General features: G+C 48.2%; 1 protein-coding gene across 1 annotated transcript; it reads left to right on the top strand.

The window, feature by feature from the left end:
* Positions 1 to 1586: 1586 nt before the first annotated feature.
* RRP15 (ribosomal RNA processing 15 homolog) lies at positions 1587 to 19254 on the top strand. The gene is made up of 5 exons (XM_037069466.1): positions 1587 to 1762; positions 10369 to 10616; positions 12101 to 12198; positions 12581 to 12782; positions 18233 to 19254. The coding sequence occupies exons 1-5, from the start codon at positions 1618 to 1620 to the stop codon at positions 18371 to 18373; spliced, it is 834 nt and encodes a 277-aa protein (XP_036925361.1). The 5' UTR covers positions 1587 to 1617; the 3' UTR covers positions 18374 to 19254.
* The last annotated feature ends 8527 nt before the right edge of the window (positions 19255 to 27781 follow it).

Below are 27781 nucleotides of genomic sequence, written 5' to 3'. Positions count from 1 at the left end.
CTCATCTGTGTAATGGGAACAATAGTGCCTAATTGATTGACTGGTAGTGACACATAAGCTAATACAGAAACGTCCCACTTCGTAGTAACCGCTTTCCCTTTATGGAAAATTGGATTTCTGCAGGAACACTGGGAGCCTCTGTTATGTTATTTTTAAGAAGAAAAACTTGAGCCCTGGCTGGTGTAGCTCAGTGGATTGAGCGCGGGCCTGCGAACCACACAATAGTGGTTCGATTCCCGGTCAGGGCACATGCCTGGGTCGCAGGCCAGTTCCTGGCAGGGGACACACCAGAGGCAACTATACATTGATATTTCTCTCTCTCTCCTTCCTTTCCCCTCTAGAAATAAATAAATAAAATCTTAAAAATATATATTAAAAAAGAAGAAAAACTTGAATGTATAACAAATCAACCAACCTTACCTCACCAAGCAATTTCTTAAATTGTGACCAGAGTAAATCCCTCGACATAAACCATCATATTAACCACATCAAATGCTCAAAACATCACTGATGATCGTGGTGATGTGCTGATCATGGCACCTTAACACGTGGTGTTCTGTGTGCAGGACATCTTTGCCTGTGTTATCATTTCTCTTTCTCACTTTGCTTCTTCTCTACAGTTTTTTCCAATGCTTTCCCAATTTTGTTTTGAACTCTATTACATTCGGCAAAACAAGAGCTAAATGGGAAAGTTCGTAGGACACAGGTTCAAGACCAAGGTGCCCCAGCAGGTAAAGGTTACACAGAGCAGCCCGGTGAGGACTTCTGGGTACCAGCAAGGTCCTAACGTCCCACCTGTGAGCTGCGCCCCTTTTATTGCCAACAATTCGTTTTCAAAAGGTTCAGGCTGGAATTTGTTATTTTTCTGCACATGGTTTTATTTGAAAATGCATTGATTTGCGGGGGGGGGGGGGGAAGTATTTTTTTTCCTTATATAAACAACTGAATGAGTCCAGTTGAGAGGTTCCTACTCCATTAGAAAGGTTAGGTATTAAAAACCAAGGCGCTCACTACCGCTAAAACTGGAGGGTTAGGGTTAGTCTTCAGAGTGTGCCAGGCCTAGAGAACGCGACGTTAAGGGTTTGTTTGCTGCCTTACTGGTCTGACTCATTATCAGTGGATTCGTTCATTAGTTCATACCTTTCTTCCTTTAAAAAAAAAAAAAAAAAAAACACTGGGGAGCTCCTAACACAGGCCAGACCCTATTGCTAGCCACAGGGAGTGAAATGATGAATGAGATACGGTCCCTACTTTCAAGAATTCGACAATTCATCGGAGGAAACGCGGGCCGATTGTGCCGGCTGCTTGGAGGGAGCGCGGGGGCTGTGAGAGCAGGTGACACGATGACCTTCGGGAGAAGCTGGCCGGGGAGTGAGGCAGGAGAAGGGATCCGCGCAGAGCGCTGAGCTACAAGGATCGGACTGGATCCCTAACACTCGGGACCCGTGGGGAAGAAAGCGAAAGTCTATTCGCTTTGCAGCTGGAAGCCAGGATTCTTCTTCCCAATCTCGGGCTCCAGGGCCCCGCCCCGGAACCTTAGGTCGCCGGAACTCGATGCCGAAGTTCCTTCTGTTACTACCGGACGCAACACTCAAGGGACGCTTCCGGTGCAGAAACATGGCTGCGGCCGTGCAGGACTCACGTGGAGGTGCGGGGAGAAAGCTGAAAAATTCCCTGAAGAAGAAGAAGAAGATGAAAATGGTAGCCAAGGCTGTAGCAGCGAAGCTGGAAGACGAGAACAAACAGCCTGACGGCCTCGGAGGTAACGTGCTGGGGCTGAGCGCTGGCTGCCGGGAGGGAAGGCCAGGCTGAGTTTGCGGGAAGCAGGAGATGCCAGTGCCTTTGCTCCGAGCCTCGCGAACTTCGTCTGCGCGCCTGGCGTCCAGGGGGCCACTTTGGCAGGATGAGAAGGCTTACGGGGAGTGGTGTTCAAGGAAGGGACGTTGTAAGCTGTTTGAGTTTGCACACCTTTTTTCAGTGGACGTTTTCAAGACCACTCTTATCAACTAAAACTGACGGAACTGCTGCTTACGGTAGCAAAAGGCGAAAAGAAGAGGGAATTCTGAAAGTACTAGAATGGGATAGGTCTCATAGGGATCGTGGAGCAAAGGGCAAAAGCAAGTAACAGGAAGATGGATGGTGCGCCTGTCTTTTCTTGTGCGATGGGGGCGTGCCTGTGTTCAGGAGTTACAGACCACGTGACGATGAATGAAAGAGTTGGTGGTTGGAATAGAATAAATAAAACCGGTGATACTGTCTCTCGCAGAGACGCTTGATGTTGAAAGGAAGGGAGGATGTTTTGAGGCTTTCTACCGTGCTGTGCCCGTCCAGTTTCTAAGGTGACGGGGCATTGCGGACGACCCCTGACTTCCTGCAGCCCAGGCGGATATTGCTCTAACACCTAGAGCTCTACTTTTGTCATGTACCTCAGCTCAAGTCAGTTACCTTCTCAAGATGATCCATTGCACCCCCGCCCCCCCCAACTTACAGTGACATCCAACAGCCTGTATGGTCTCGCTCCGGTCGTCCCACCTCATCTGCCACTCTGGTCTTTACTAACCACTAACTAATCTAGCTGTGTTGATAACCTTGTGGTTGTGTTTAACATATCAAACAAACCCCACCACCAAGGTGTCTGCACTTGCTGACTTCACCGAGGAGAGTGTTTCAGGTGTGAGCCTGGCTGTCTCTCCCTGGGTTCCTTTCATCTCTGAACCAGTGGGTTACCAACAAGACTGGCCACGACCACCCTACCTGGAGTACCACCGCTGCTCTTCTCCTTGCCTCCCTGCCTTCACTTTTTGACTTACTACCCTGCTTTGCTTTTCATCCACGTTTCCCAAATTGTCTGATGTTTTATATTTGCTCGGCGTCTCTCCTAGCTGGAATGTAAGTTCCTTAAGAGTAGAGATTGTTGTATTTCCAGGGCCTAAATCATTGCCTTTGCACAGTGGATCATTCCCAGATGTTTATGTGAATGAGTGAATAGACTTGAACTTCCAGAACCAGGAAAAAGAAACTGTTACATGCTACTGCTGACCCTGCATGCTTAGAGTCCTCATTACCTACTAAAGGAGTTAAGGAAAACAAGCTGTTTGTTGAACAGGCGTTAGAATTTTGGTTCTGAGATATGTGTATCTAAAAACTCTAGACTGGTTCATGTGGGGTTATCAGAGAAAGAAACACTACTACATTTGGAGCAAAATATCAGTGCTGCTTACAGATTTAGGTGGAAATTTGATTTCCCTTTTCAGGTACTGGATAATTTCAAGTTAGGTCTCAACTAAATGCTGATTATACTGTTGTAAATACTGATTAGGTTCTAAGGTTCTCTTGCTGATATGGATCAATTACATTATGATTAAGAAGGCTTTTTGCTAACAAGGAAACCTCATTATCCAGTTCGGTTCAGTGAACACTTGTGTTCTGTTCAGTCACCCATTGGGTGTCGAGGATATAAAGGGAGTAGATTCTTGTCCTAGAATCGCAGTCTTAGGAAAGATATTAAACACAGGGCTGTAATATAGTGTATTGAGTATTATTACTAAGAGGTAGTTATAAAGGTAGTTGTTATGATTATAGTCCAGTTAAAAAGGATAAGGATGGAGACAGAGAAATCCGTCTCTCTGTCCTATCCAAATCCAGCCTAGTCATTGCTTCCTTCTATCTTCTACCTGTTGCTCATAGTGTACTGTGCTATTATTACGTTAACGTGTCTCTCTCCTTGTAGATACACATTCTCTAGCTCACTGGTGTCACCGGGTTCTGACGCTCCATTTATTGAACGCAGTCGGCTCTGTCAGCCCCTAGCAGTGCTTTTGCTGTTCTGTTAACACACTGCTCCACCCCCCACTCCACTTTCTTTTAACCAGCTTTCCTGTGACTTTGAGGTTTCAACTTAGTCGTCTCCGTCTACTTTTCTTTTCAAGATTTAGACTCTCTGTGTATAGAAATAAATAATAAAGGGCCTTTTATTCAGTAACGTGGATCCATTGATTATCAGATGGGGCATTTGCCTTTGGTTTAATTCGGGCTTTGCTAGTTAATGTAAGAAATTGCTCTTTTCTTCTCACAAAATCAGGTGTTTCTGGAAAGGTCACTTATGGAAACAGCTATCCTAGTTCAGATATTTGTGTGCACGTGGCCTTGGCAGAACTATCCCATTATCAAATTTATCAGGTAATAGGTACTGAGAAACTAAAGGCAGCAGACTGAATTTGGCTTCAGAGCCAGGAGGAATCCTGTGTAAGTTACAGGGTTGTTGTGAACCTGCTCGTTCCGTCAGGAAGTTGACTCCGAGACTTACCTTTGCACTGTAATTGGACCCTAACAGTTGATAGAGATACGCCTTATATCCCTTTGAAAGCGGTTTCCTTTAGCAAGATAGTCTTAAAGTTTCATAAAAAAACCCCACACAGGTGTTGTTTGAACTTTATTTTTCATCTCCCGTCTTTAATTTCTTTGACAGCTGTATAAGAAAGGTAGGAATTATGCTTTTATGGGTATCCCACTCGAGAGGCTTGTTTGTCAGACTGCAGAAGGCTCCTCGCCCCGTGCGGGAGGCCGGTCAGCTCGGCAGTGGCGCGGCCGCAGAACCTGGCATGTAGCGCTGCGTGTCCACTTACTCATCGGGTAGACTGGGAACTTCTCTTCATCACAGGGACCAGGTGTCACTGAGGGTAAAATGAACAGAAGTTGTGTGTAATGTAAACTTGAATGATGGCCCAGCAATTCAGAATGGATTTTTGGTAAATTGTCATTTTCTCCAGTAGGGTTTGAAATTTGTTCATAGCAGAATCACAAGTGGTCATGAATCAGGAACATACAGCAGGTAAAATGCTACGTCTGGCATTTTAAGTAACAGATAACAGATAACTGTCCTGTGTGATAAGGGGGAAGATGACACAATGAATATTTGGCTCTTAAGTTTGTGGCCTTTAAAATACACACACACACACACACACACACAGTGCTTCTCTAGAGGGTAAATCAACTCAGGTGAAGAAATACAAACCCAGGCTGATGATATCCAGTGTTATCAAGGGCAGGGTGATGACTGCTACCTTGGAATCATCCTGAACTACTAAGATTTATTGAACGGATGCGTTGTTAAGGTTTAGACACCATGCCAGCTTGATTCTTACAGTTGTAAGTTGTAGTCTTACCAAAAAAAAAAATGTATAGTCCGTAAATCAGCCCAGGTGAAAAAAGCCTTGGATGTTATCCAGTGCTGTGAAGTGATTGGCCCCATCCCACGGAATGTGCCCATGTGACCACGAACTAGCAGGGAGGAATGGCCGTTTCATGTCTTCTGAATTGCTCTGGTCACATGTATGAGAAATGGTTGTATGCTTCTAACACAAGACGTGACAAGGACAGTTTATCAGGTCCTAAGGGCTGTCCTTTCAGTTTCGATCAGCTACAAAGCTGTCTCTAAGACGTAATAACCTAGCAGATAAATGCGCTTTTCATCAAACTGTAGCTTATAGCCTCCTTCATCATTTAAGTTACTTAAAAGAGCAGAGGGACACGCCTCAGGAGTGCAGTCTGTCACAGCCCTACCTGAGTGGCGGAGCGCCGGGTGGGGTGGACTCGGGAAGCAGACTGCTCCCAGGCTGCCTGCGTCGGCCCAGGCCATCTCCTGCTGCAGCTTGTCCCGTGGCAAGGGTTCTGCTTTGTTGTAGGTTATTTTCACGGAAGCCTGGGATGGCTTCACCAGGTAAGTGCTTCTGTAGAAGTTTGAAAGCGTCACTTTTGAATGTTCCAAATTCCGTACTGACTGGCAGGAACGCGTGGGGGCTTGAGCAGAAGAGATGGTCACAGCCAGGGTGGAGAGCGGGCGTGGCACAGGCCCCGGCTGACGAGGGGCCGGTATCCCCGGTATCCTCCCGCGGAATCAGAGTAGGCTCGAGGACCAGCCGCTCTGGTTAGCCGAGCCTTAGATAAAAATTCCTTTTTAATTCGAGCTCTGTTAAAATATTGCACCAACAGTTTCTGCACCAGCTCAGTACATACTAGTCTGAGTTGGATCTTTGATGCAAAGCTTCGTGATGCCCCTGGAGTCTTAACAGGCTCCCGTCACCCTGCCCCGCCAAGTCTGTGACTTTGGGCATGTTTTCAACTTTTCTAAGAAGCTTCAGAATCATCCCCTGTCTAAGTAGATAATAAAAGGAACTCATGGAGTGCTGCAAGGATTAAAGAGTGTTTTAAATAGTAGCTAGCTCTTAATACATGTTCTTTAGTTAGTGTTAGCATTATTTCAACCAAGATTGTAGGTACAACTACAATGGAAGTACAGTTCATTTTACCCCTCCTTTTTTTTGGGGGGGGGTCCTTTTTTTTAAACTTTTGGAATGCTCCCCTGTCCTATCATCCAGGATCTCAGTGTCCTCGTCTGTCTTCTCGCTACTTACTGTCATTTATTTCGTGCCTGCTATGTACCAGGTCAGTGCTTAGTACTTTGTCTGCATCATCTTTAATCATCTCAGCAGCCAAGCGAGAAAGGTACTGTTCTTACCCCCATTTAAAAAGGGGTGGAATCAGAACGTAGGCCAAGTCTGTCTGCTTTTGTAATTGGGGCGCTTAGCTCCAAGGTAGAACTTTCTGGTCATCTGAAGCTCCCCATTCCGCACCTCAGGTCTTGCAGAGTCCAGCGACCAGAGGCATTTCTCCTGGGCCCTGACCTCTTCCTCCACCAGCCCCTTGAAACTCTCACCAGGTGCGCCCACAGTGGCTCCCCCTTACCAGCTGTTCTGCTTTCTCCTGTTCACTTACCTGCAGCCAACTGTGTGGTCCAGAACCACATTTGCATGCCTTTTATTACAGTATATTGTCACAGTTGTTTGTTTTATTATTAGTTATTGTTGTTAATCTCTCACTGTGCCCGATGTGTAAATTAAACTTTACTGTAGGTATGTATGTATAGGAAAAAACATGTGTTTAGGGTTCAGTACTCTCCATGGTTTCAGGCATCCACTGGGGAGTGTTGGAACGCATCCCCCACAGGTAAGGGGCATGGGCTGCTGTGTGTGAGTGTGGTGTGGAATCAATGCTTAAATGTTCACTGTGGGTGGGCTAGGCACTCCTAAGTATATGTGTATATAATTGGTGGGGTCAGTGCTGTGTGTGTGTGTGTGTGTGTGTGTGTGTGTGTGTTTAATTATCACAAAACCCCCATGGCATAGATATTTTATTGCCATTTTCCCAGATTAGGAAACCAAGACACGGAACTTCACAGCTTCAGAAAAGTTGCATAGGTTTGACTGTGGAGTTGAGATTGAATCCAGGCAGCCTGACATCCCCTTCTGTTAGCCACTGCTGTGATGGCAACTACACTTTTGTAAGGACTTCTGTGTGACTTAGACCGACATCCGGAGGTGTGGAGTAGGTCAAAGGTTAACTGGGAGCCTTAATCTTCCCAGACGGATTTGCGTTTTGTAAGGACGGCCTTCTTAACCCAGTGGAGAGACTGTCAGAATTGCAGACTTGAGGTGAGTCCCCGGAGGAGAATCCCCGGCCGTCCCGCCCCGGACTGGCCTCAGGCACACAGCAGCTCGGCACTGCAGAGCTGCGTTTCCGTTCCAGGTAACGGGAGGACTTTTCCTGGATCGCATTCGTTTCTCCGACCAGCTTTTTTATGTGCGTCTTACCATCCAGTCCCAAACCTCCGTTTTCAGCCAGTGTGAACTTCTTGACGTTTTGTAAATATCTTGCCTGTAGCATTCTCCTGCCTTTGCACATGCTGGTTTCTTCTGCCTGGAATGCTGCCCATGACCGTTGCAGTAACACTTTTACTTTCCACGCAGGGCATCGACTCCCAGCTAGGACGTTTGTGTTCTGTATTTGGGGATCCTGCCTCTTTCCGTTGGCCCCGGCTCTGGAACCCTGCTTCTCTGGCCTCCTCCCATTTCTTGTCCTTCACACCCTTGCTTTACCCTCTAAGAAACGCTGAAGTGTCAGCTTTGTAGAAGTTGTGCCCCAAACAGCCACTGTCTTTTCATTGGTTTTTTGTTTGGGTTTTTTTTTTGTTTGTTTTTAGAAGAGCACTCGCGAATTTTTGCAGTTGGTTAACTGATTTTTCTGCCCTGCCCAGCAAATCATTTCTTCAGCGAGAGAAACCCGGATGGAGAGCTTTCATTTGCTCCTTCCTTCCTCGTCACTCCTGAGCACTCGTGAATTTACCTGCCATTCGGAATCCAGAGACATGGTTCCAATTAAATAACTACATGGCAAGTGAATTTTTAAATGTTTGCATATTAAGAAATATGCAACACATTAGGGCAGTAGAATTGTTTGGGGTTTCTTGCTTCTATTATTTCCTTTAGTATTTTTTGATACCACTGACATACTTTATAGTATGAGACAGTGCTTTTTAAAAGCAAAATTCTGCTTCCTGTGTTTAACTCATGTTTCTGTCATGTTCTGTTACTTTTTTGAAGATAAGGACCCTCTTTATTTTTACCCATATGCTTGAATTGCATTTTTATGTATGTTTAAAAATATTTTATGTGCTTTATTGGCTGTTTTCTAATATGTTACACATTTTGAAATATATCGCATATTTAGTTTTTACTTCCTTTTTATTTCATGAATTCTCAGCACTTAAAAAAATTACTTTTGTGCAAAAGGAATCCCAGCATTGTGAGTAGTATAACGACTAGGTGAAAGTTCAGCTCTCTCTGCCATTGCTCTCCGAAATCATGGCGCAAGGTCAAGAGATTGGAGGGGGTCACTCAGGTTAACAGCTGACATCCATTCCCTTCCTTTCACTTTGATCATGGCAATAAGTCATATTTAAAAAAAAAAAACACCTAAAGGACATTTAAAGTAAATGTGCACATTGGCTGAAATAATTTAGAAGAAGAAACAGGGCTTGGAGTGGAAGGCCGATGGCAGTGCGCCATCTGTGGCTGTGAGGGGTGCGAGCAGGGGTCCGGGCGGCCTCCGTCCGGGCGAGGAGCTCTGCTGCCCCCGTGCTCTGGCCTGTGGGTTGCTTTGCCGTCCTGTGGTTCGGGTGAAGATGCTGTCTGGATGGGAGGGCGTCAGAACTGAGTTACTACGCGGGGCGCAGTGGGAACCATGTGCATGCCCAGGCCTCCTTCTGCTCAGTCAGCATTTAAAGTGTCACTTAGGGTACTACTGGTATTTAGTAGAGATGCTTTGATTGAAAGAGTGGAAAGGAACGGTGTTTTCGGTGTGAATTTTGAGACTCAGCTGGGTTGGGACTGGTTGGAAGAAAGTGCGGTTCCCCAAGGACCCTGCGCGAGTGGCAGGGGCAGAGTGCTGCGCCCCTTCCTCTGTGCTCACCTGTCAGCCGCCCCGTCAGCTTCTCTGCTTGGTAAGGAACATTCGGGCTGCTCATCTGTAGCATGATTTTCTGCTTTGAAGTGTTTCCTAGTACCTTCTGTGGGTTGCTCAGGGCAGACGAGCTCCGTGGAGGTCGCTGCATCAGAGAGATGCAGGAGCGCTGGGTGTTCGCACGCATTACCTTCCCACCCGGGGGTGTGGGAACGTCACTGCCCGGGGCTTCTCAGCCAGTTCAGTTTCGGACAGGGCTTCCCACTGGAGTCCTCCTGCCAGTTCCCCAAGCCCAGCCCAGCTGTTTGGATCTTACGTGAGGGACTAGCTCATGGTCACCGGGACGTGCTTTTTGGGGGCGAGTTGCAGGATGTCATCCAAACAGTCACTTTTGTATCGTCAGTCCCCAGCATGTTGGTCTCATTGAACGGCTCAGCAGTGCAGTTGAATCTTCCATGTCTTGGGTACATGTCCCTTCACTAGATTATTTTTCAAAAATGTTAAAGCAGCCAACGATATGGTTACTTGCAAATTTTGTGGAAGGGGGCTGGCTTTCCACTGTTTCTGCATATAAATTTAGAACGTGGGGTGTCCGGCCAAAACCCAGGGAAGCTGTGCCGACTCCTCGGGGCCACAGAGACACGGTGCTGTTCTCGGGTCGGTTTGTTGTTCATGAAACAGCCTTCATTTGTCTCCTCACGTGCTCCGCTGCACAGAGAAGGCCCGTGGACTGGGCCGTCTCCGCACTGGGCCATGTCAGCTTCTGTCACCCCTCGACGGCAAGCTGGGGGGCTGGGGGTGGGGTGGGGTTTGTTTTTTGCCACCTGGGTCCAGGTGAGGAGGACCCTGCATCGCTACTTCCATCCACATCACCACGGCCGGATCTCTGGAGGCTGGTGGCAAGGGTGGGGGTCCCACTGTCACCTCTCTCCTCTGTCCCCACACCTGTCATCCTGGAAGAAGCCCCTCTTGCAAGAATGGAGACAGGTGGAGAACTGCTCTGGGGTTCCGGGGGCTGGCCGTGACCTTGGCTACCTCTGGCATCAGGGCTCCATTTGTTTCTTTTCTCAGGTTCTCTAGGAAGGTGTGCATCCGACGAGGAAGCGGTGGAGGCCGACAATGAAGATGAGGCTGGCCCCGGTGACAGTGAAGATGCCGCAGACTCCCTCGTGGATGCCAACGCGGGCTGGGCAGATGCCATGGCCAAGATCCTGAACAAGAAGACGCCTACGAGCAAGCCCACCATCCTGGTCAGAAACCGAGAGCTGGAGAAGGAGAAGGAGAAGCTGAAGCAGGAGAGGTTGGAAAAGAGGAAGCAGGTGTGTGCCCCCAGTGGCTCCCTGGTCTGGCCGTGTGTCCTGTCCGGTCCTCTGGGCTCATCCGCACCCCTGTTTCCTGCGGTGCTGGTCCAGTGGGCAGCCCGCTGTGGAACTTACTTCTCGCGGAGGGCCGAGGTTCTGTTCCAAATCCTAGCCAGAATTACTCTGTGGAGCAGGTTCGCCTTTCAATCAGAGAATCTGAATCTGGCTTATCTGGCAAAGCTATAAGAGGTCCTGAAAATATCAGAACCCTTCAGTGCCTGGCCCCAGGGTCTTGGGGAAAGACCACCTTGGAGGCTGGGAGAAGGGCGTGGTGACTCCACTCTGGGCCGGAGCTGTGTCGCAGGTGACATTCCCACCAGTGACACCGGTGCAGCCCCCACGGGCACTGTCAGCCTGTGTTGTGGTTCGAGTCTCTGGGAGGTCCCCAGTTTGCTGCGTAGCCAGTACATATTTCTAATCATGAGTATTAAGATGTATTTCAGAGTTTAGAAGTATTTGAGGATTATGCCTATTTCCCCAGGAACCACAGATAGTTCAGAGTAAACCTAAAAGTAAGATTAAAAAAAAATTATGGCATGATCTGCTCATTTCATGACAGTTGAAACAAAGGATCTGATTTGGGGGAGAATCTGTGCCTTTAGGAAGGAGTCGGCCAATTTTCATCTCGAGGGTGGGAGTTCGGTTCCGCTGTTGGGCAGTTACTGCAGCTGAGAGATGGGGTGCACGGGAAGGGGCAGGTGCCAGGAGGCCTGCTGCCTGGTTCTGGCTGCGGTCGGCGCTCCCTGTGCCAAGTGCGTGTTGCGTTTGCTGTGTTTGCTGCGTGGAGACCTGGAACAGGACAGGGTCTGGGAGGCACTTCTGTCTCGTTGGGGGCTGGGACAGGGTGCCACTCGAAGACAGTTTCGAATTCGATTATCTGTGGGTTTTTCTCATTTCCTGGCTCCCTTCTGCCGCTGCGTGATGGCAGTCCCATCTGCAGTTTGTGACCCAGAGGCCACGTGGCCAGGTGTGCCCTCAAAGAAGAGGATGTAAATGAGTTTGAGAAGAAAATTAGTTGCTCTGTAAATAGGGTACATCTGGACATGACACTATTCATTTAAAAGCTGATCAAAATTCTTCATAATTCTGACTGCTGAGGAAGTTGCTTCCTGAAAACAAAGAGCAACAGTGTTTACACTCGTGGCCACCACAGAGGGCAGTTTGGGGTCCTCCCGACGCTGACCCTGAGGGCTGGGCCCCTGCACACTCCCCGGCAGCCCCCACGGCCCTGCTGTCGCAGCCCCCCACAAACCCACTTGTGCCTCTCACGTGTTGCTGGGTACAAGCCTCAGGCTCCCCCGAAAGCGTGGCCTGCACAGTCCCCGGGACAGCCTGAGCCAGAAGGATGCATTCCCTCCGTCTGGCGTGGGGCATCGCGTCCGGGTCGGGTGCGCTTTCAAAAAGGCCTGATGTCCTCTCACCCGACCCTGTTTGTGACACAGCTGGACAGGAAGCGGGAGTGGGAGATGCTGTGCCGAGTCAAGCCAGATGTCGTCAAAGACAAAGAGACAGAGAGGAACCTGCAGAGGATCGCCACCAGGTAAGACCGCGGTTTCGCCCCGAAACCCAGGCGTGTGAAGCTGTGAGAGCCGTGCACGTCCGGCCCGGCCCTAAGTTCAGGGAAGTAGATGTGGGTGGTCAAAGTTTTAGTGGCACAAAAGTTGATTTAGAAAGGCCAAAAGCAGAGAGGAAAGCAGATTATATATCAATCTGCATATACATTTTCATTCTCCTGATACATTCATAAACTTCTGTTCTTTTGTTGAAATGTATGTTCATTTTTTATTCAGCTGGTTTCATTTGTGTGCCTACTAAACGTTGCCTCTCCCCTAAGCGGTACAAACTCTGTCCCTGCCCTCAGCGCCGGTGTGCCGGTGTGCCGGTGTTGACCCTTGTCGCTCTGGCCCCTCTGTGGTGCGCAGGGGCGTCGTGCAGCTATTCAATGCTGTTCAGAAGCATCAGCAGAACGTCGACGAGAAGGCGAAGGAAGCTGGAGATTCCATGAGGAAGCGCGCGAAGTTGATCTCCTCCGTGTCCAAGAAAGACTTCATCAGCGTTCTGAGAGGGATGGACAGCAGTGCACGCGAGCCGAGTTCCACGGGAAGGGGCTCAAAGGCCAAACAGGTGAGACTTTCTTGCAGTATGAGGTACACCCGATGGTCAGCTTTGACGCTGAAGAGTTTGGCGGGGTGGCGCAGGCCGGAAGCACACAGGGGGATGATGGGTTCTGCAGATCCCATTCCCATTTTGCATGCCCACAGCCTGACTTAATGTGCATTTCGAAGCTTCGTGCCGATTCACTCAGTGTGGGGCTGCCAGTCGGGCATGCCCTGGCCCCGCCGTTAGAGCTCAGCAATCCGTAGGTTCGGGCACACATTTCGGGGGTAGAGCCGCGCCCGTCCCATCTGCAGTCCTGCCTTTTGTGCACGCTGGGCACCAGAAACCTGAGTGGGACGTGCAGCCTCAGGGAGGTGTTTCCGTGGGGGTATATTGGCGCCGTGTAACTTCTGAGACAGGAAGCAGCACAGCCTTGGGCTGCGAGGCAGTGGGGGACGTCTGGTTGGACAGAACGTGAACGTCGTCGTGGTCTTTGGGAGACACCTGCGTTGTCCAGTCCTGGGGCCTGTGCGGACCCCAAGCGTTTCCTTTGTTAATGTGCAGGTGCAAGGGTCCAGAGTGTGCTTTAACCTCAGATGCACTGTTTTTGAAAGATAAGCCGAGGACCAAGTTGTAATTCATGGGTGGAGTTTTTTGCCAACAAAGGCACTTCAGTGGGGAAACGGGTGTCCTCCTGGTGGCGTTGTGTGTGCCTGGACAGTAGCTGAGGTTCATGCAAGAGGGGCTGTAGGGACTTCAGCCGAGCCTCTGAGTGGGGGGAGGGGGGGTTCTTCCAGCTCCGTGATGTAGTCGCCACTTCACCTGATTCTGACAAACGTGGGGAACCCAGATTGAAGTGGACAGGATTTCAGCCTCTTGGTCTTCTTTCCTAGGATTGACGGGAACTCCAGGGGTAAAGGTTTTGGTTCAGTCAGTAAGGCCTAAGGATCATTGCGGGTGCGCCCCTTGCTCCCCAAACTACACACCGGCCCCGGGACTCCGCAGCTCCACCTCCGGGTCTGGGGTCAGCAGGCTGGTATGGAGCAAAGGCTCCGGGGAGGGAATGGCGCTGAAGCAGGTAAAGAATTCTCGATCAGTGGATAAAAAAACTCTAGGAAAATGTCTGCAACTCTCAGCTGATTAAGCTGTTCTGAACCCCTTTCCTACCCGGTTCTCCTTAAGGAGAGGTTAGCTTCGGATGAGATGTAAGATGGTTTTTAGGCACCAACCTGCCGACTTCCCAGATCACTGGCACCTGAATAAAGTGCCCGTGGAGATTCACTCCTTGTCGCTGCTTCCTGGCAGTGGTGATGACAAACGGCATGAACACCGCCTTTTCCGGTTTGGGGATGTCCCACTAAATGCGATCCTAGTTTGCCGGGTTCTTATAAATTACCCGTCTGAAGGTGGCAACTGTACACAAATCTGGAAACCATACAGGGAGTAACAAAACAGAAGCGCACGTGAAACATCCTAGTAAAATGGTTAAAACAAACCGAAACAAGTTGGTGAAGGGATGGAGAAAGCCAAAAAAATGGTCAGAACACCAAGGAATTGCTTATTCTTTAAGAATCAGGAAGGTTGGGTTTGTTTTGACACAGGGTCTTCCGTACTACCTTGTGGGTTCCACATGGAAAATTTGAGCCCTTTACGATTATTGGGAAGTCAAAATGCCCTCGTGGTGGTTAGGAGAGCATTGATGTTCTTACTCAGATTCTAAAGATTCGGGCTGTGTTTCCCTGCTGTTGATTGCTAGCAGAATACATTTCTTAGGTCCGGGGATTTCCCAGGACCCTCACTGCACAGGCTGAAGTTTCAGGGGGTCTCTACTCTCATGTAGAGACCACCGAGGACAGCTCACTGAAAGTTCGCAGCAATGGAGGTATTAGGATGCGCTTGCCCGGAGTTGAGAGACTCTTTTTTTTTTTTCCAATTTAGTTGAAACTACATTAAAGTGAAAAGAGAACATTCTTTTAGGGGAAAGCAAAGAAGTATTGCTGATTGCTAACTGTAGATGGGATCAGGGTCTATTTTTTAGAATTTGCCTTTAATTTCCCCTCTTCAGAATTGAAGTGGGCTCAGTTCCTCGTTACTTGGTGGCAGACTAATGAATCGTTCCAAGCCTGTTTTCAGCTTTCAGTGGCTGCCAGTGTAGGTTTGAACCTTGAAATGGGAGCTGATTAACATTTTTAAGGGTTGTCTTCATCTTCCAAGTCGACACAGATGCTTCTGTCTGATCTTGATGAAATATTTATATAAAACCAGGGCAGAGACGGGGCCTATTTTGTTTCCTTGCCTCATGTGGTTCACATTAAGTTTTTGCATTTAATCAGTTTTGCTTTTCGTTTGCTGTGGGCGCTTACAGTTACCTTGTAGCTGCTTTAAGTCACAGAGTCGGTGCCGCCCTGCAGCCCCACGGGCAGACTCCAGAGCTGCTGGATCCTGGCCCTTTCCGCCTCGGTGTGGACGGGCGCGCATGCGCCCTGCGATGGTGGGAGGAGCCTGCGCCCACCAGGTGTAGGCGGGCCTAGGGCGTCTCTTCCCGCTCACCCAAGTGGCCCCAGCTCCATGTGCGTCAGAGCCGCGGGGTGGCTGGGTAGACTGGTTGCTGGGCCCAGCCCCCCAAGTCTCTGGGCCAGCGGGTCTGGAATGGGCCCCGAGATGTTCAATTTCCAAAGATTGGTGATGATGCAGATGCCTGACCTGCGACCACACTTTGAGAAAAACTGCCACAGCCCATAACCATCGCTCACAATACAAACAACTCTGCCAGGACCTCCCAGGAAAGCTTGTCTTCGTTGTTAGTCTTCACATTGGACGACGAAGTGACGCTTTGAACTCGTCCTGTATTCTCTGTGCCAAAAATACACATTGACATGGTTGTCTTTGGAGACGAGCAGGTGAGGCCATTGCAATGAACGAGCCCTTTCCTTTTGGCCCGGGGTTGCTCCCTCCTTCCTTCCGCGTGCTTCTACCCCAGTGCGCTGTCGGGATTGTCCGGTGGTGTCCTCAGTTGCCGTCAGCCTCTTACTGGGCCGGACTCACAAATCATACCGTTGTATGTAGATAGATAGATAGATAGATAGATAGATAGATAGATAGATAGATGGAAAATGTTGTATGTCTTCAGTTTCAGGAGTCCGCTGGGGTCTTGGATTGGAACACTGCACTAGTTTGAGGCTCTGTCCCCGTTCACAACCCACAACCCCCCCGGGTGCTCCAGTGGGGGAGTGACCCAGAGTCCAGCAGAGGTGGGCTGCCCAGTGAGCCCTCTGGGGGCCACTCTGCACGCAGGGCCCTGCTGCGGGTCTGCTGCGCCCGGTGGTGCCTTGTTGACAGCATGTTGGGTGCAGTCAGCTGCGTGTGCAGGCCACCTCCGAGATCGAGCCTATTCCCGGGTGGACACAGCCGTGGAGGCCAGGGCAAGTCTGCGCCTGCCCAGAATCTGGGTGAGGAAACTGCTGCTTCCCAGAATGGAACAGGAAGCTGTGAGCGGAGCATTGGGCAGGAGAGGCGTTTGGATGGTTGCCTCTCAGTGGGTCTTCCTTCGTTGGGTGCAACTTTCTCTTGTTTAAGGTGGGAGGAGGTTGGCAAAGACCAGTGGGGGTGGCTTACTCAACCCCGCAGAGGGAGGGCAGGGCAGAGGGAGGGCAGGGCAGCGGGTGCGGGGCTGCGGCCCTGAAAGGTGCTCCGCCCCGGTTCGGAGCCCTCGTTGCTGGCCTGGTTCATCACTGACCTCCTCGTGGGCACCGGGCTCATGTGCTGTCGCTCCTCGGCTGGTCCAGGGGACCTGGTTTGCTCCTGCATGTGGGTTTGCCCCAGTGCCGTGTGCTGCCGCGGCCCTGCCCCTCCACTTTGCTCTCAGACCCCAGGGAGGGGGAAGGGCGGTGGGAGGGCGCCTTTCCTCCAGGTCACAGCTTCCAGTCCTTCTAAATGGGGTGACTCTTTCGGGCCGGATCTTTTTTAAAGGCAGTTTTAGCAGAATTAAATGTCATCTCTTGTAACCTGACAAATATCTTTAATACCTTTTCTCTTAAAAGTTGCTTTTTATGTGGTTTGTAAACCCCATTAAAGATAATGCTCTTTTCCAATCAAATATCTTTTCTAATCGTCATGGGGTCTTGCATCTTTAGAGGTTTTTTCAACGCTGTGTATTTCTGTGAAGAGAATAAATAGAAAAGCATCGACTGTTAGCCCTGTGAAGACAGGGACTCTGTTTTCAACGGTGCCTGAGACAGAGTTCTCAGTATTTGAGGAATGAGGGAAAGGAATCACAGCCTGTAGTTCTGCCCGTGTTGTAGTACCTAGTCAGCGCCACAAGGTGGTACTGTTGTACCACAAAATACCAGGCTGGCCTTGGGCTCCTAGCCCTGTACTTGGAGTGGTGGGGGGAAATGGACATGGCTGTACTTGAACAAAAATTTTTAAAAATTGAGAAAAAAACTTTGGGCCTGCTGGGATGGGAGTGAATATATTTTGTATGTGAGAAAGACATGAATTACGGATATCTAGAAAGTATAGGGTTTTCAGCTGAATTGTGTCCTCACAAATTTCCTATGTTGCCGCCTTAGTACCCTGCACCGTAGAAGGTGCCTGCATTTGGAGATGGGCCTCTAAGGACATGATTAAGTTAAAGCGAGGCCACTGGGATGGTCCCCTATCTAATTTGGCTGATATCCCTGCAAGAGGAAATTTGGACACTCAGGGAAATGTCAGTGCAGAAATGCAGGGGAAAGACCCTGTGGGAACCCGTCAGAATGTGGCTGTTTGCAAGCCACAGAGCGAAGCCTCAGAAGGAACCAAACCTTGATCTTGCACTTCCAGCCTCAGAATTCCGAGAAAATAAATTCTGCTTAAGAGCCAAGTAAATAAATTGGCTACTTATCATGTTTATTGCCTGCTCACTTATTTATAATTTTTGTGTGTGACCAGCCTTTTGATTGCATGATCAGGTCAGGCAGTGAGGTCATAACCTAAATGAAGAACATTTGGTTCACATTTTGTCAACTGTGAAATGAGATCGTATGTATAAGAACGTAGTGCAAGGCCCAGTGAGCTTCCTTTTCTCTTCTTTCTTTTGGATTAAAAGCCTTTATTAAAGTTCTGTTTGTCTTAAAATAGTTGGCCAAAAGTTTTCGTAAATTATCAGTGAGCTTGAAATAGTATTATAAGGCTTTTTTGTCAAAAAACTTTAAAAGTCGATAAGCCTAGATCTTACTGTACTTTCTTCCCATTGCAAAAATTATTTTGCGTCCATGAGCCTTCGATGAGGTTGAAACGTTCTGTTAGCGCTCAGCTCAGCTGCTTACTGGTTTAGACAGGGTCGCAGTACACAGACAGGGCCAGCCTGGGCTTGGTCTCGGTCTCTCTCCTGTCGGAAAACCGGATGTCGGCAGGCTTGCCGTGGGCTCGGACTTTCTCAGTTTCCCTGTGGCTGAATTGGCTTTTGAACGTTGTGCTTCTGTGCTTGCCCTCAGACCCAAGTGAAAGAAGAAGGCCCCAGCTGGACCATCCTCCGTGACGACTTCATGATGGGAGCATCCATGAAGGACTGGGACAAGGAGAGTGACGGGCTCGATGGCGGCAGCCCGGGGCCGGGAAGTGACGCCGACTCCTGAAGCGGGGTGTGCGGGAGGCAGAGCGCACAGTCCTTTGTGTTTCCTGGAGAAACACCCTGTGTCCAGAGGTGAGGGGCGAGCAAGGACCCTGCTTGTGAGAGAGCCAGAGGACCCCCCCCCGTGCCCAGCTCTGAGGCGCCCCCTCTTCACGGAGGCTTTGCTAAAACTGTGTTTGCAAACTTGTATAATGGTAAGCAGTGCATCTACTTGTCCAGCGAGATGCACATTTTGCCACGGTCATTGTGGGTTTACGTGCTGGTCGTGGGGGTGTGGTGTTTTGTTTCATCATTAGCAGTTTTTCTAGAAAGCCAACATTCTTTATAATTAAAATGAGCTCCTTGAAGTTAATAGTTTTCAGCTTACAGCTCTATGTACTTAGAGTTTTGGGGGAAGGTTTGGTGTTGGTTTTGGTGAAAGCTTTGGAGAAAACTTACGCAGTGAAATTTAAAATTATAATAATACTGATTTGGGGTGATCATTTTATTTCCTAAGCTATTCTGGCAAATATGATGTACAAAACATTATTTTTTTTAATATACTAAGCAGTGTACATAAATAATTACTTAAGACTTCAGTGCTGGAGTATTTTTGCCTGAGAGGTTTACTAAGGTGGACGTCTCGCCTTTCACTGACTCAACAAGGCGTAATTTCAAGGAAACAGGTGGGACGCGTTGCAGTCCTCGTTTTTGTGCGTACGTGTGTTCTCTTCAGTTCTCTTTTGTGGTCATACCTGTGTTAACTGACAAGTAGTCCCCATCAGAATACGGCATTTGGCCCAAAAGGTGGTTCTTTACTGTTGCCGTAAAGACTACTGAAGTCAGCGAGTTTTAGTATCTTGCTGTTAAATAAAAGGGGAAGACATTCCAAAAGTTCTGTGAAACGGCCCGGGATCTGCATCGGTAGGGGAACTGCTTCACAGCTGTGATCCGTCCCTTTTATTGTTCAAGGCCCCACCCCTCTGGTCGTCTTCTCAAACAGGTTCCTCCTGCCGGCCACTTGCACGTGCTTGCGTCTGTGAAACAGTGAGGGGAACCGCCCCAAAGGTTCGCTAGAGGGAGGAGGTTTATGTTTTTAAACCCGTTCGAATGTCACAAGCGTGACACGACCGAAGTGAAACGAGTCCATGGCCTGGCATGTGTGGTAAAGGCAGGTGCGCACCCCGGGTACCAGGTGACCAGGCGGGCAAGGCGCAGGCGCACTGCTCTGCTGGTTCCAGCTCGTGCAGGTCAGTGTCTCGGGGGATGGCAGCGTCGCCACGCTGTCAGTGTGACGTGGAGAGACGTGAACAGACCCCGGTCGCAGTAGCACAGCCGGGATGCATGTCCTGTTATGGCTTCACACGGGCGAATGTCCACTTCATTTCAGCCTCACATGTAGGTAATTCTGGAAAAAAGTATTTGTAGCACCTAAAGGCCTGTTTCTGCCCGAAGTTAAACATTGTGCTTTATTTTTGTTGTTGTTATTACTCTCTGCATCATATTAAACCTTCATGAAAATTCTAAATAGTACATTTGGTTGATGAGACTAGTGAATATTGTCACTTCTCATTCACTAAACAGTTGTGGTTTTTTTGTTTGTTTGTGTTTTTTTAATATTTTATTTATTTATTTTTAGAGAGAGGGGAAGGGAAGGAGAAAGAGTGGGAGAGAAACATCAGTGTGTGGTTGCCCCTCATGTGTCCCCTACTGGGGACCTGGCCTGCAACCCAGGCGTGTGCCCTGACTGGGAATCGAACCGTCCACCCTTTGCTTCACAGGCGTGCTCAATCTACTGAGCTACACCAACCAGGGCTAAACAGTTGTTTTTTACATGTACATGTATATGCATTGTGTAGTCCGTAGTTTAATTCAGAAAAAATGAACAAGATTTCCAAACTGAAGGTAAGGAAAAGGATATTTGCAGATTTATTTCTGACATTATTTTATTTCAAAATAAAATTGAGTTGCCACTATAAAAACATCATGTTAGAGGCTATAAAGCTTATATAAATTACACAGAATAAACCATATCATAAAGCTGGGATGTTTTATGTGTACTAGTATTTCTGCGTCTTGGCGGGGAAATATTCAAGAAAAATACAATGTTACCATATATGAACATGAGTCTGAGGGTGAGCAAATATTATTTTAGAAACTATCTTTAGGTGAATGGTTTTCATAATGTAACTCTGTTATCTCTACCCTAAATACCTAAATTCTTCTGGCACCAGTTAGATAAATAATTCTGTATCTGTTTCGTTTTTCTACCTTGTCACTGAGATCTTTCAGAAGGGAAATTGAAGGAACTGCATTTCTGCCCCCCCCACCATCTAAATGTAACAATATTTGAATTTAATTTTGGTAACCATTTAGAGTCATATAGTAGTAAAATCTATTTGTATTTGTTTGCAAAGAGCTATACGAAGTAGTCACCAGGTAACTGGTAACTACATATTACCTGCTCTCTGATCTGCTCACCCAGATGGCTGGGCTGGGCTTCTCAGTACCGAGCATCAGTTAGTAGTATTGGGTATTCATTGGTTCTCAGTACTGAAATCTCAAAGTCAAAGATGATACCTGTTTTCGTTGGAAAATAACAGAACTATCATCGTAGTTTAGCACTTTAACTTGGGATATGGGTCTATTTTCAGGTTACCTAGCATTCTTCTTACATCAGCTATTTTTCTGCTCCTTGAAACTTGCACCCCGGAAACCCTGTGAACAAGCAATTCAGAGCTCCCCTTTTCAGCAGGTAGAGCCCGGAATGGCGTAGTGGGAGGTTCTGGAAGGTTATCTGAGTGTAAGTCCTGGTTCTTCAAACCCTCTTGTGTCTTTCACAGCAAGCGGGTGAGACGGGACTGCGTAAGTCTGGAAAACCTCCTCTTAGTGCTTGCCATCACTGTGCAGCATGTTTTTTTGTTACATACGAGTAGATGTCATCGCGCAGTGGCCCCCGCTAACCAACCCGTGTCTGTGTTGGCTGGCCTCGGTTGTCAAAGTGCCCAGGGACCCAGCCCTGTGACTGCAGTTCACAGAGGTCCAGCCTCATCACACGCATGGTCCCCGAGGAGCGCAAGGCATCCAGGGGCCAGGAAAACACCTGTGAGAAAACCTTCAAAGAGCGTAGATACCTCTACAGGAGAGCAAATCAGTAAGGTGATCCGTTTGCATCTTTTGTACAGCTCTCTTGTCCGTGTATGTGTTATTTTTGTTATTTTTATTGCAGGTTTTTACTAACATACTTGTGTTTGTCTTTGGTGAGATCGTTGTGTTTTTCCCACCGTGTCAGTGACCGCGGAGCAGGGCTGTTATTTAGCACGTCGGCGCCTCTGTGTCTCGTGGGGTTCACTGTCAAGCTTAGTAGGTGTGTTTTTTATGTGTCATTTCTTAAGGATGTGTGTGTGTGTGTGTGTGTGTCTGTCTGTCTGTCTGTCTGTCTTGGTCCAGGCTGCTGAACCAGCATCCCACAGACTGGAGAGCAAAAACAACAAGCCTTTACCCGAGAGTTCGGGGGCGGGGGCGGGGGGTGCAAGATCCAGGTGCGGCAGGTCTGATGTCTAGTTAGCACCCTCTTCCCGTTTGCAGTCTGCTGACCCGTCACTGTGTCTTTTCTTCCGGGGGGAGAGACAGAGCTCATCTCTCCCAGAGTCTCTTTTATAAGGACACTAATCCCATCTGTGAGGGCCCCACCCCAAATACCATCAGGTTGGGGGTTAGGGCTCCCACCTACGGTTTTGAGGAGGGTGGGGCACAAGCAACGTACAAAACAGCAAGTTGTACATTTTTAACTTAGATATGGAATAACTTTAGGTACCATTGTTTCTTAAATTTCTTAACAGAATTTCGTAGTCAAATTAAGTGAGGCATTTATCTGGCATTAATTGAGCACCCAATCCGGGAACTGCTAGGATTATTTGAGTGGTGATATTAATATTAATTATGGTAAAATAAGGGGCAGTTTTACTCCTATAAAGGCCAAAAAGTTGAATCTCCTCCTTTTTCAAGTTAAATTCCCGCAGTAAATTCTCATTGCACAGTTTGAATAGTGTGGCAGTTTGGATTCACAGTGATACCTTGGAATCAATCAGCTACCTACCGTGACTTAAACAAATACATTTATTATCATGGAATCTGAGTTGTACATGCATGGAGGTAGAGCTCTGTTGCTGGGAACAGGAGAGAGAACTACTCCGTGCCAACAAGAGGCTCCCTCATTCCTTCCCCCAGGAAGCAGGAGGCGGATTTGGGCCAGTGGACAGGCGAGCCCCACACACAGTTGTGGAGAGGGAGACGAGCTGGGCGAGCTTTTCTGAAGCCCGATTCTCTTAAAGCTGAGGGACCGATGAGCGGATTTGGGAATGGGGTGATGCGTGAGCCCGGTGATACTTGGAACAGTGACTAATATTTAACGAAACCCTGAGAGTTGTGATGAACTGTAATGTAACCCCAACATGTGGGACTCGTGTCGGGGGCCCACTCGGTTGGGAGGTTTGCTGCGGAAGCACCTTTGGTTCAGGAATTCAGTCGTGCAGTCGATTCCAGCACACACGCGGCGTCTTGCACGTGGCAGTTGCCGGTTGGGGGAAAAACAAAAAACCAGAAAACGGAGCACAATGAGCATTATTATTAGTAGCACAGCCGGTTTAAACTGATGAGGTGTTAACCACATTTGTATAAATAACAGTTTCTCTAACCCCTGAACCGCTGTCCTGCGCTTCAGTGCAGTCGGTTCACAAACATCAAAGCAAGCACACCGATTCGGTGTGGGGTCAGGACCAAACAGGGCCCTGGGTGGGGAGACAGCTGAGGGCTGTGTCCTCGTGCGTGGGTGGCCTCCGGTGGCCTCACAGCTGTCGACTCGCCTTCAGACTGCTAGACAGTTGCGTCTTCTCGCCTGCAGGCCCAGGCTTCAATCTTTGGTAAAAATGGGTCCCCTCCCCCGGAATGGACAAAAAGAAGGGGTGACGTCAGTGAGGCAGCCAGACACGCAGTCAGCCTGAAACACTGAGTAGCACCAGGTGTAACATCAGGGCCGTTTCTACATAGTATTGGTCTTTGTTCAGTAACACCAAGCTGTTCAAAGTGTGTGTTGAATACAAAAGCTCAGAGCCCCACAGGTTCAAGGCGAAGCCGTCCTTTTCTTCCAACGGGGAGCAGTCACCACAGAGCCCGGCTGGCACGGCACAGCCGCCCTGCTGTGGTCCTAACGGCAACGAAGCAAAATTCTACTGATGTCAACTGCGTTCAGAAAGAGCATTTCTTAGGAGATGATGCATAATTTTGGAATCCCAGTTTGAGTTCAGAGTTCATGCTGGGCACTTGTTAGCTACATGTGTCCTTGACAGATTTCTTAAACTTTTCTGAGACTAGCATGGAAACCAGGCATGGGGATGTGTTCGCTCTTACAGTGTAAGGATTTGAATAACGTGGGCACAGTGTCTAGCACAGGTCCCCATACAGAGTGGGCTCTCCAGAAATGTCGTCTTTTAGGACAGGGTGCTAAGCCTGTGGCTTCGTCATTTCCCGATCTGTGTCATTGTCAACCTCCTAGGTAAAGAGGCTTGGAGTCTGGCAGGTGGCAGATAGTTACTGAGGCCCATAAGGTCCCCTCTAGAAACCCTCCTTAGAAAAGATCTTAATTACAAAAAATAATGCTCTGCAAACAGGATTCTAGCTTGTTTTTAATAAAAAAGAATTTCACACAACGGAAGTTAAGAGCCATGGAGACCTGCAGGCAAACCATGGTACTTCCCCTGCCCTGCACCCATTTCACATGGTGGGCATCTGCGAAGACTGGAGAAAACATACATGCCCATAATGTGTTAAATGTAAGATTCAAAACACGGGTAGTATAAGTTTTTTTAATGCCAGAAATTTGCTGCATGAATGTCAGAGCGCATTCTCTAAGACAATAATTTTCGACAGTCTGCAAAGACAGGTCTCATTCTAAGTAACAAGGAACTGAGTTTATTAAACTGCTTTTTGCCTCCTTAGAATGTTCCAGAACCCAAACTGTTAAGGGCTGTCTGGATAGGACCCCCAAGGGTTAGTACGGGGAGGCTCAGCACGTGACTGTCATGAGTCCTGTTAGCTAGAACTTAGTTTCTCTCTTCTTAGTTTCAATAATTACCCTGCTTTAAACACTGAACATAAAAAAGTGGACTCTTCCCCATCTCACATATCACCTGTTTCTTTGCCTCTCTTGATAAATAAAAATTTTATTTCAAATACACCCATTTTTTTGAGTTAGTAAAAACCATTTTTTTATTCCTTTTGCTTTCAACCATGCTATTTTGATGATCCCATCAAGCCTGCAAGTAAAGTTTGGAGCAAAGGGTGTCCTAACAGCAAGCATGTGTATGTCATTACCTGGTGCCAGGTACTGTTGGGGGTTGTCACACTGCCCTTAACTTATGTAGTGGAGCAGGTGCTGCTCTGGTTCCCAGTAGACAGCTGAGGAAACGGGCAGTAGGTTAAATAACCAGCCCGGGGCCACCCAGCTGACGCAGTCCTGTCCCATGTCGAGCCACAGAGCTGCCATGCGTGACGGATTCCTCACATTTCGGGTGACATTACATGTCTTACAGAAAAGGAGATGCTAGCAATTTTATTTGTGTCTTAGGGAAAAGGAGGTTCTAGAAATTGAACTTGGCTCTGGGAAAACAAGGGGAAGAGCATCATGCATTTCTCAGTCTCACGGAGTGATGGCCAGAACCTGCGTCTGGGAAAGGGGTTGGTGGCCCCCATGCATCCCCCAAAGGTGAGAGTTCCTGGCAGTGGCTGCTGTTGTCCACCTGTCGTGACCACCGGAGTGCCTTCCAGTTGCCTGTCTGCCGGGACGTGACTTTTAGACTACTGTGTGCTGGTGACTTTACTGACATAACTCATGAAGGTGTGGGCACTGACATCTTTGCTCCCCCATGCATTTAGATGCTCTAAATGTGCTTTGTCAAAAGTTCAAGCGGACAGTGTTATTGGCTACGAGATAAGGTAACTAAATCCCTATAGTGAAGAGAGTCCCATTGTTAATGATCTAGGATCTCATCTAAAACTACGTGTTTCCCAATTTTTTTATGAAAATGTAGTTTTCGTTTTGTGTGCAGGAATTTTTGTTATATAGTGCCTTTCCTCCAACCAGTCAATGGAATATGTTCTTGACGTGAAACTGGAAACTGTTCATTATGGTTTTAAGTAAGAATTTACAGGAAAAATGGCATCGTGAGACTGTTTAACAAGCTGTGATGAAAGCACCCAGAGAAAACAGCAGGTTGGTTTCCCCAAACAAGCTGTGAGATGTACCTCTGCTGTCCTCTAGGTGGCGTGGTTAGGCTCTCACTGAACTAACTGAGGCGGTTTTCTTCCCCCACGACCAGAGGAGGGGCTGGCTCCTCTTTGAACCATCCGGACAATCACCACATTGATTCGCTGTAATGGCTACAACCGGCATGAGCAGAATTATATGGAAATAGTCTGCTGTTTAAGGACCTGTGTTCATATCACAAACCTCTTCAACAGAAAAACGAAAACTTGTTATCTCTAGTAACCGGGGAGCCAAAATTTGTGTGTGTGTCTGAAGTCTCTGGCTCGCGATGCAGGCCATCTTTAGATTTATTTCTGTGGTTTATAGTAGGTAGCTTGCCACGTGATGGGAACCGTAAAGATACTGATTCTGTACCTAAAAGGACACATAGATATAACTGGGATAATCTTTTTAAAAAACCTAGAAATTGAAGGGATTTTGATCATAAAACGTTTCAGGGTCACAGGGAACACAGCCCTTTCCGTTAGGTGAAGCCAGTCCCAGGTGCTCCCGGCGCTGTGCAGCCCTTAACGTCCACCACACGGACCCGCAAAAGCCAGCCCTGGGCGAGCCATCCGCACCACAGCTTTGTAACAGCCGACTGAAGACACCCACTTCTGTTTTCCCATTCACTGAAATGGGATGGGGACATTATTCATGGCCACGGTTTGGATTCTTAATCTATTGTTGATTTTCCTAAATTTAAAAATGAGTTTGGCTGTAGACAGAATGCATGCAATGCTCCTTCACCCCCAGTCGTCATCCCCTTCTCCCTCTTCCTCTCCCTCTGGGAGGTGGGCCAGGATCTTGACCTGCACCCTTTGGGGGCTTCAGTTCTCAGGTGGTGCATATTTACATAAATGCTAGAATCACACAGTAAGCACCTTCCAATGAGAGTTCTGGTAGGGATTACTCGGATCTGCAGCTTGGGCAAAGGAAAAACAGGCTTGGAAATACACGAAATATACCGCTGTTATAACCAAGAAAATGTGGAAGTCTGATGTGTTTGACAGATTCAGATTTTAAAGCGGCTTCATTTTAAATTGAGTGACTTGAGGGGCAGTCCCTCTTCACCCCTGATGCACCAGCAGTTTCCCCTTCCGTGCTGAAAACGCTCAGGCCTGTGTGATCAGCTCCACGGTCACCATAGTGACAGGGGCGAAGCTGCTACCGGTCTCCAGTCGCACAAACCAGAACAGCCCTCACAGCTTCGCTTTGTAAAGTAGTTATGAGACTACACTTCCACGTGGCTTCTTAAACTTGCATGCTCGTTTTTGTTCTAACAACAGCAACACAAAAACTACCACCAGGTTTTTTCTCTACGTGCAGTTGCTGTTGCCTGTTGGTTTCTGTTTTCATTTTTTTAATTGTGGGAATAATGGAGGCAGCCGAAAGGGAAGGTTGTTTGAAACGTTGTCTGAAACTGCTAATGGAGATTTACACGTTGGGATTTCACACAGCCTACGAAGCCCACTGAAATGATGACAGATAAATCTATTTAAGACGATGTCTCTTTAAAAAAATCAAGATTTCACTTTATGTTGTCATACTGCTTTTTTTTAATGTCACACTATTTTAATTATGAGAACATAATGATGTTTTTCTCTACCACTTGCCATTTCTTCCCCTTCCTCCATTTTATGTTCCTTTTTTCTACTTGGAGCATACTTCTCTCTCTCCCCCTGCCTCCCAGCAGCCTGAGCCTGGCCCTCACTCCGGGTGGGTCTGTGGGCCCTGGGTGGTCGGCTGAGTGAAGCTGCGGCAGAGATTCTGTAAGGCTGAGTGTCGTGTCGGGCTGCCCTAAAAACCGAGGCAAACTCTGCTGCTGGCTTCTCATGATGAACGTTGGCATTTTACTAGGTGCATTGCCATAGACTGTCCGACAACTGTCCCCACAGTGATCACTTATTTATGTCCGTCACTAATTGCTATTTATTTATATCAGTCACTAGAGCCAAAGGGGCAGGAAAGCAGAAGGGCAGCTGACCGCAGCAGGCCCTGGGTTGACAAAGCCCAGGCCGCTGAGAGGCCTCCACAGGAAAGACTCCCCCTGAAGTGTGAAGGCCTGTGGGGCAGAAGAGCCCCAGGGGGGAGATAACTGGCCCCCACAGGGTTCCATTAAAGCCTCAA

The sequence above is a fragment of the Sturnira hondurensis genome, unplaced genomic scaffold (genome assembly GCF_014824575.4).
Source record: "Sturnira hondurensis isolate 20B ecotype Veracruz unplaced genomic scaffold, ASM1482457v3 Scaffold0018525, whole genome shotgun sequence".
Taxonomy (NCBI): domain Eukaryota; kingdom Metazoa; phylum Chordata; class Mammalia; order Chiroptera; family Phyllostomidae; genus Sturnira; species Sturnira hondurensis.
The sequence above is the reverse complement of the archived record's forward strand: the minus strand, read 5'-3'. Positions and strand labels throughout refer to the sequence as shown.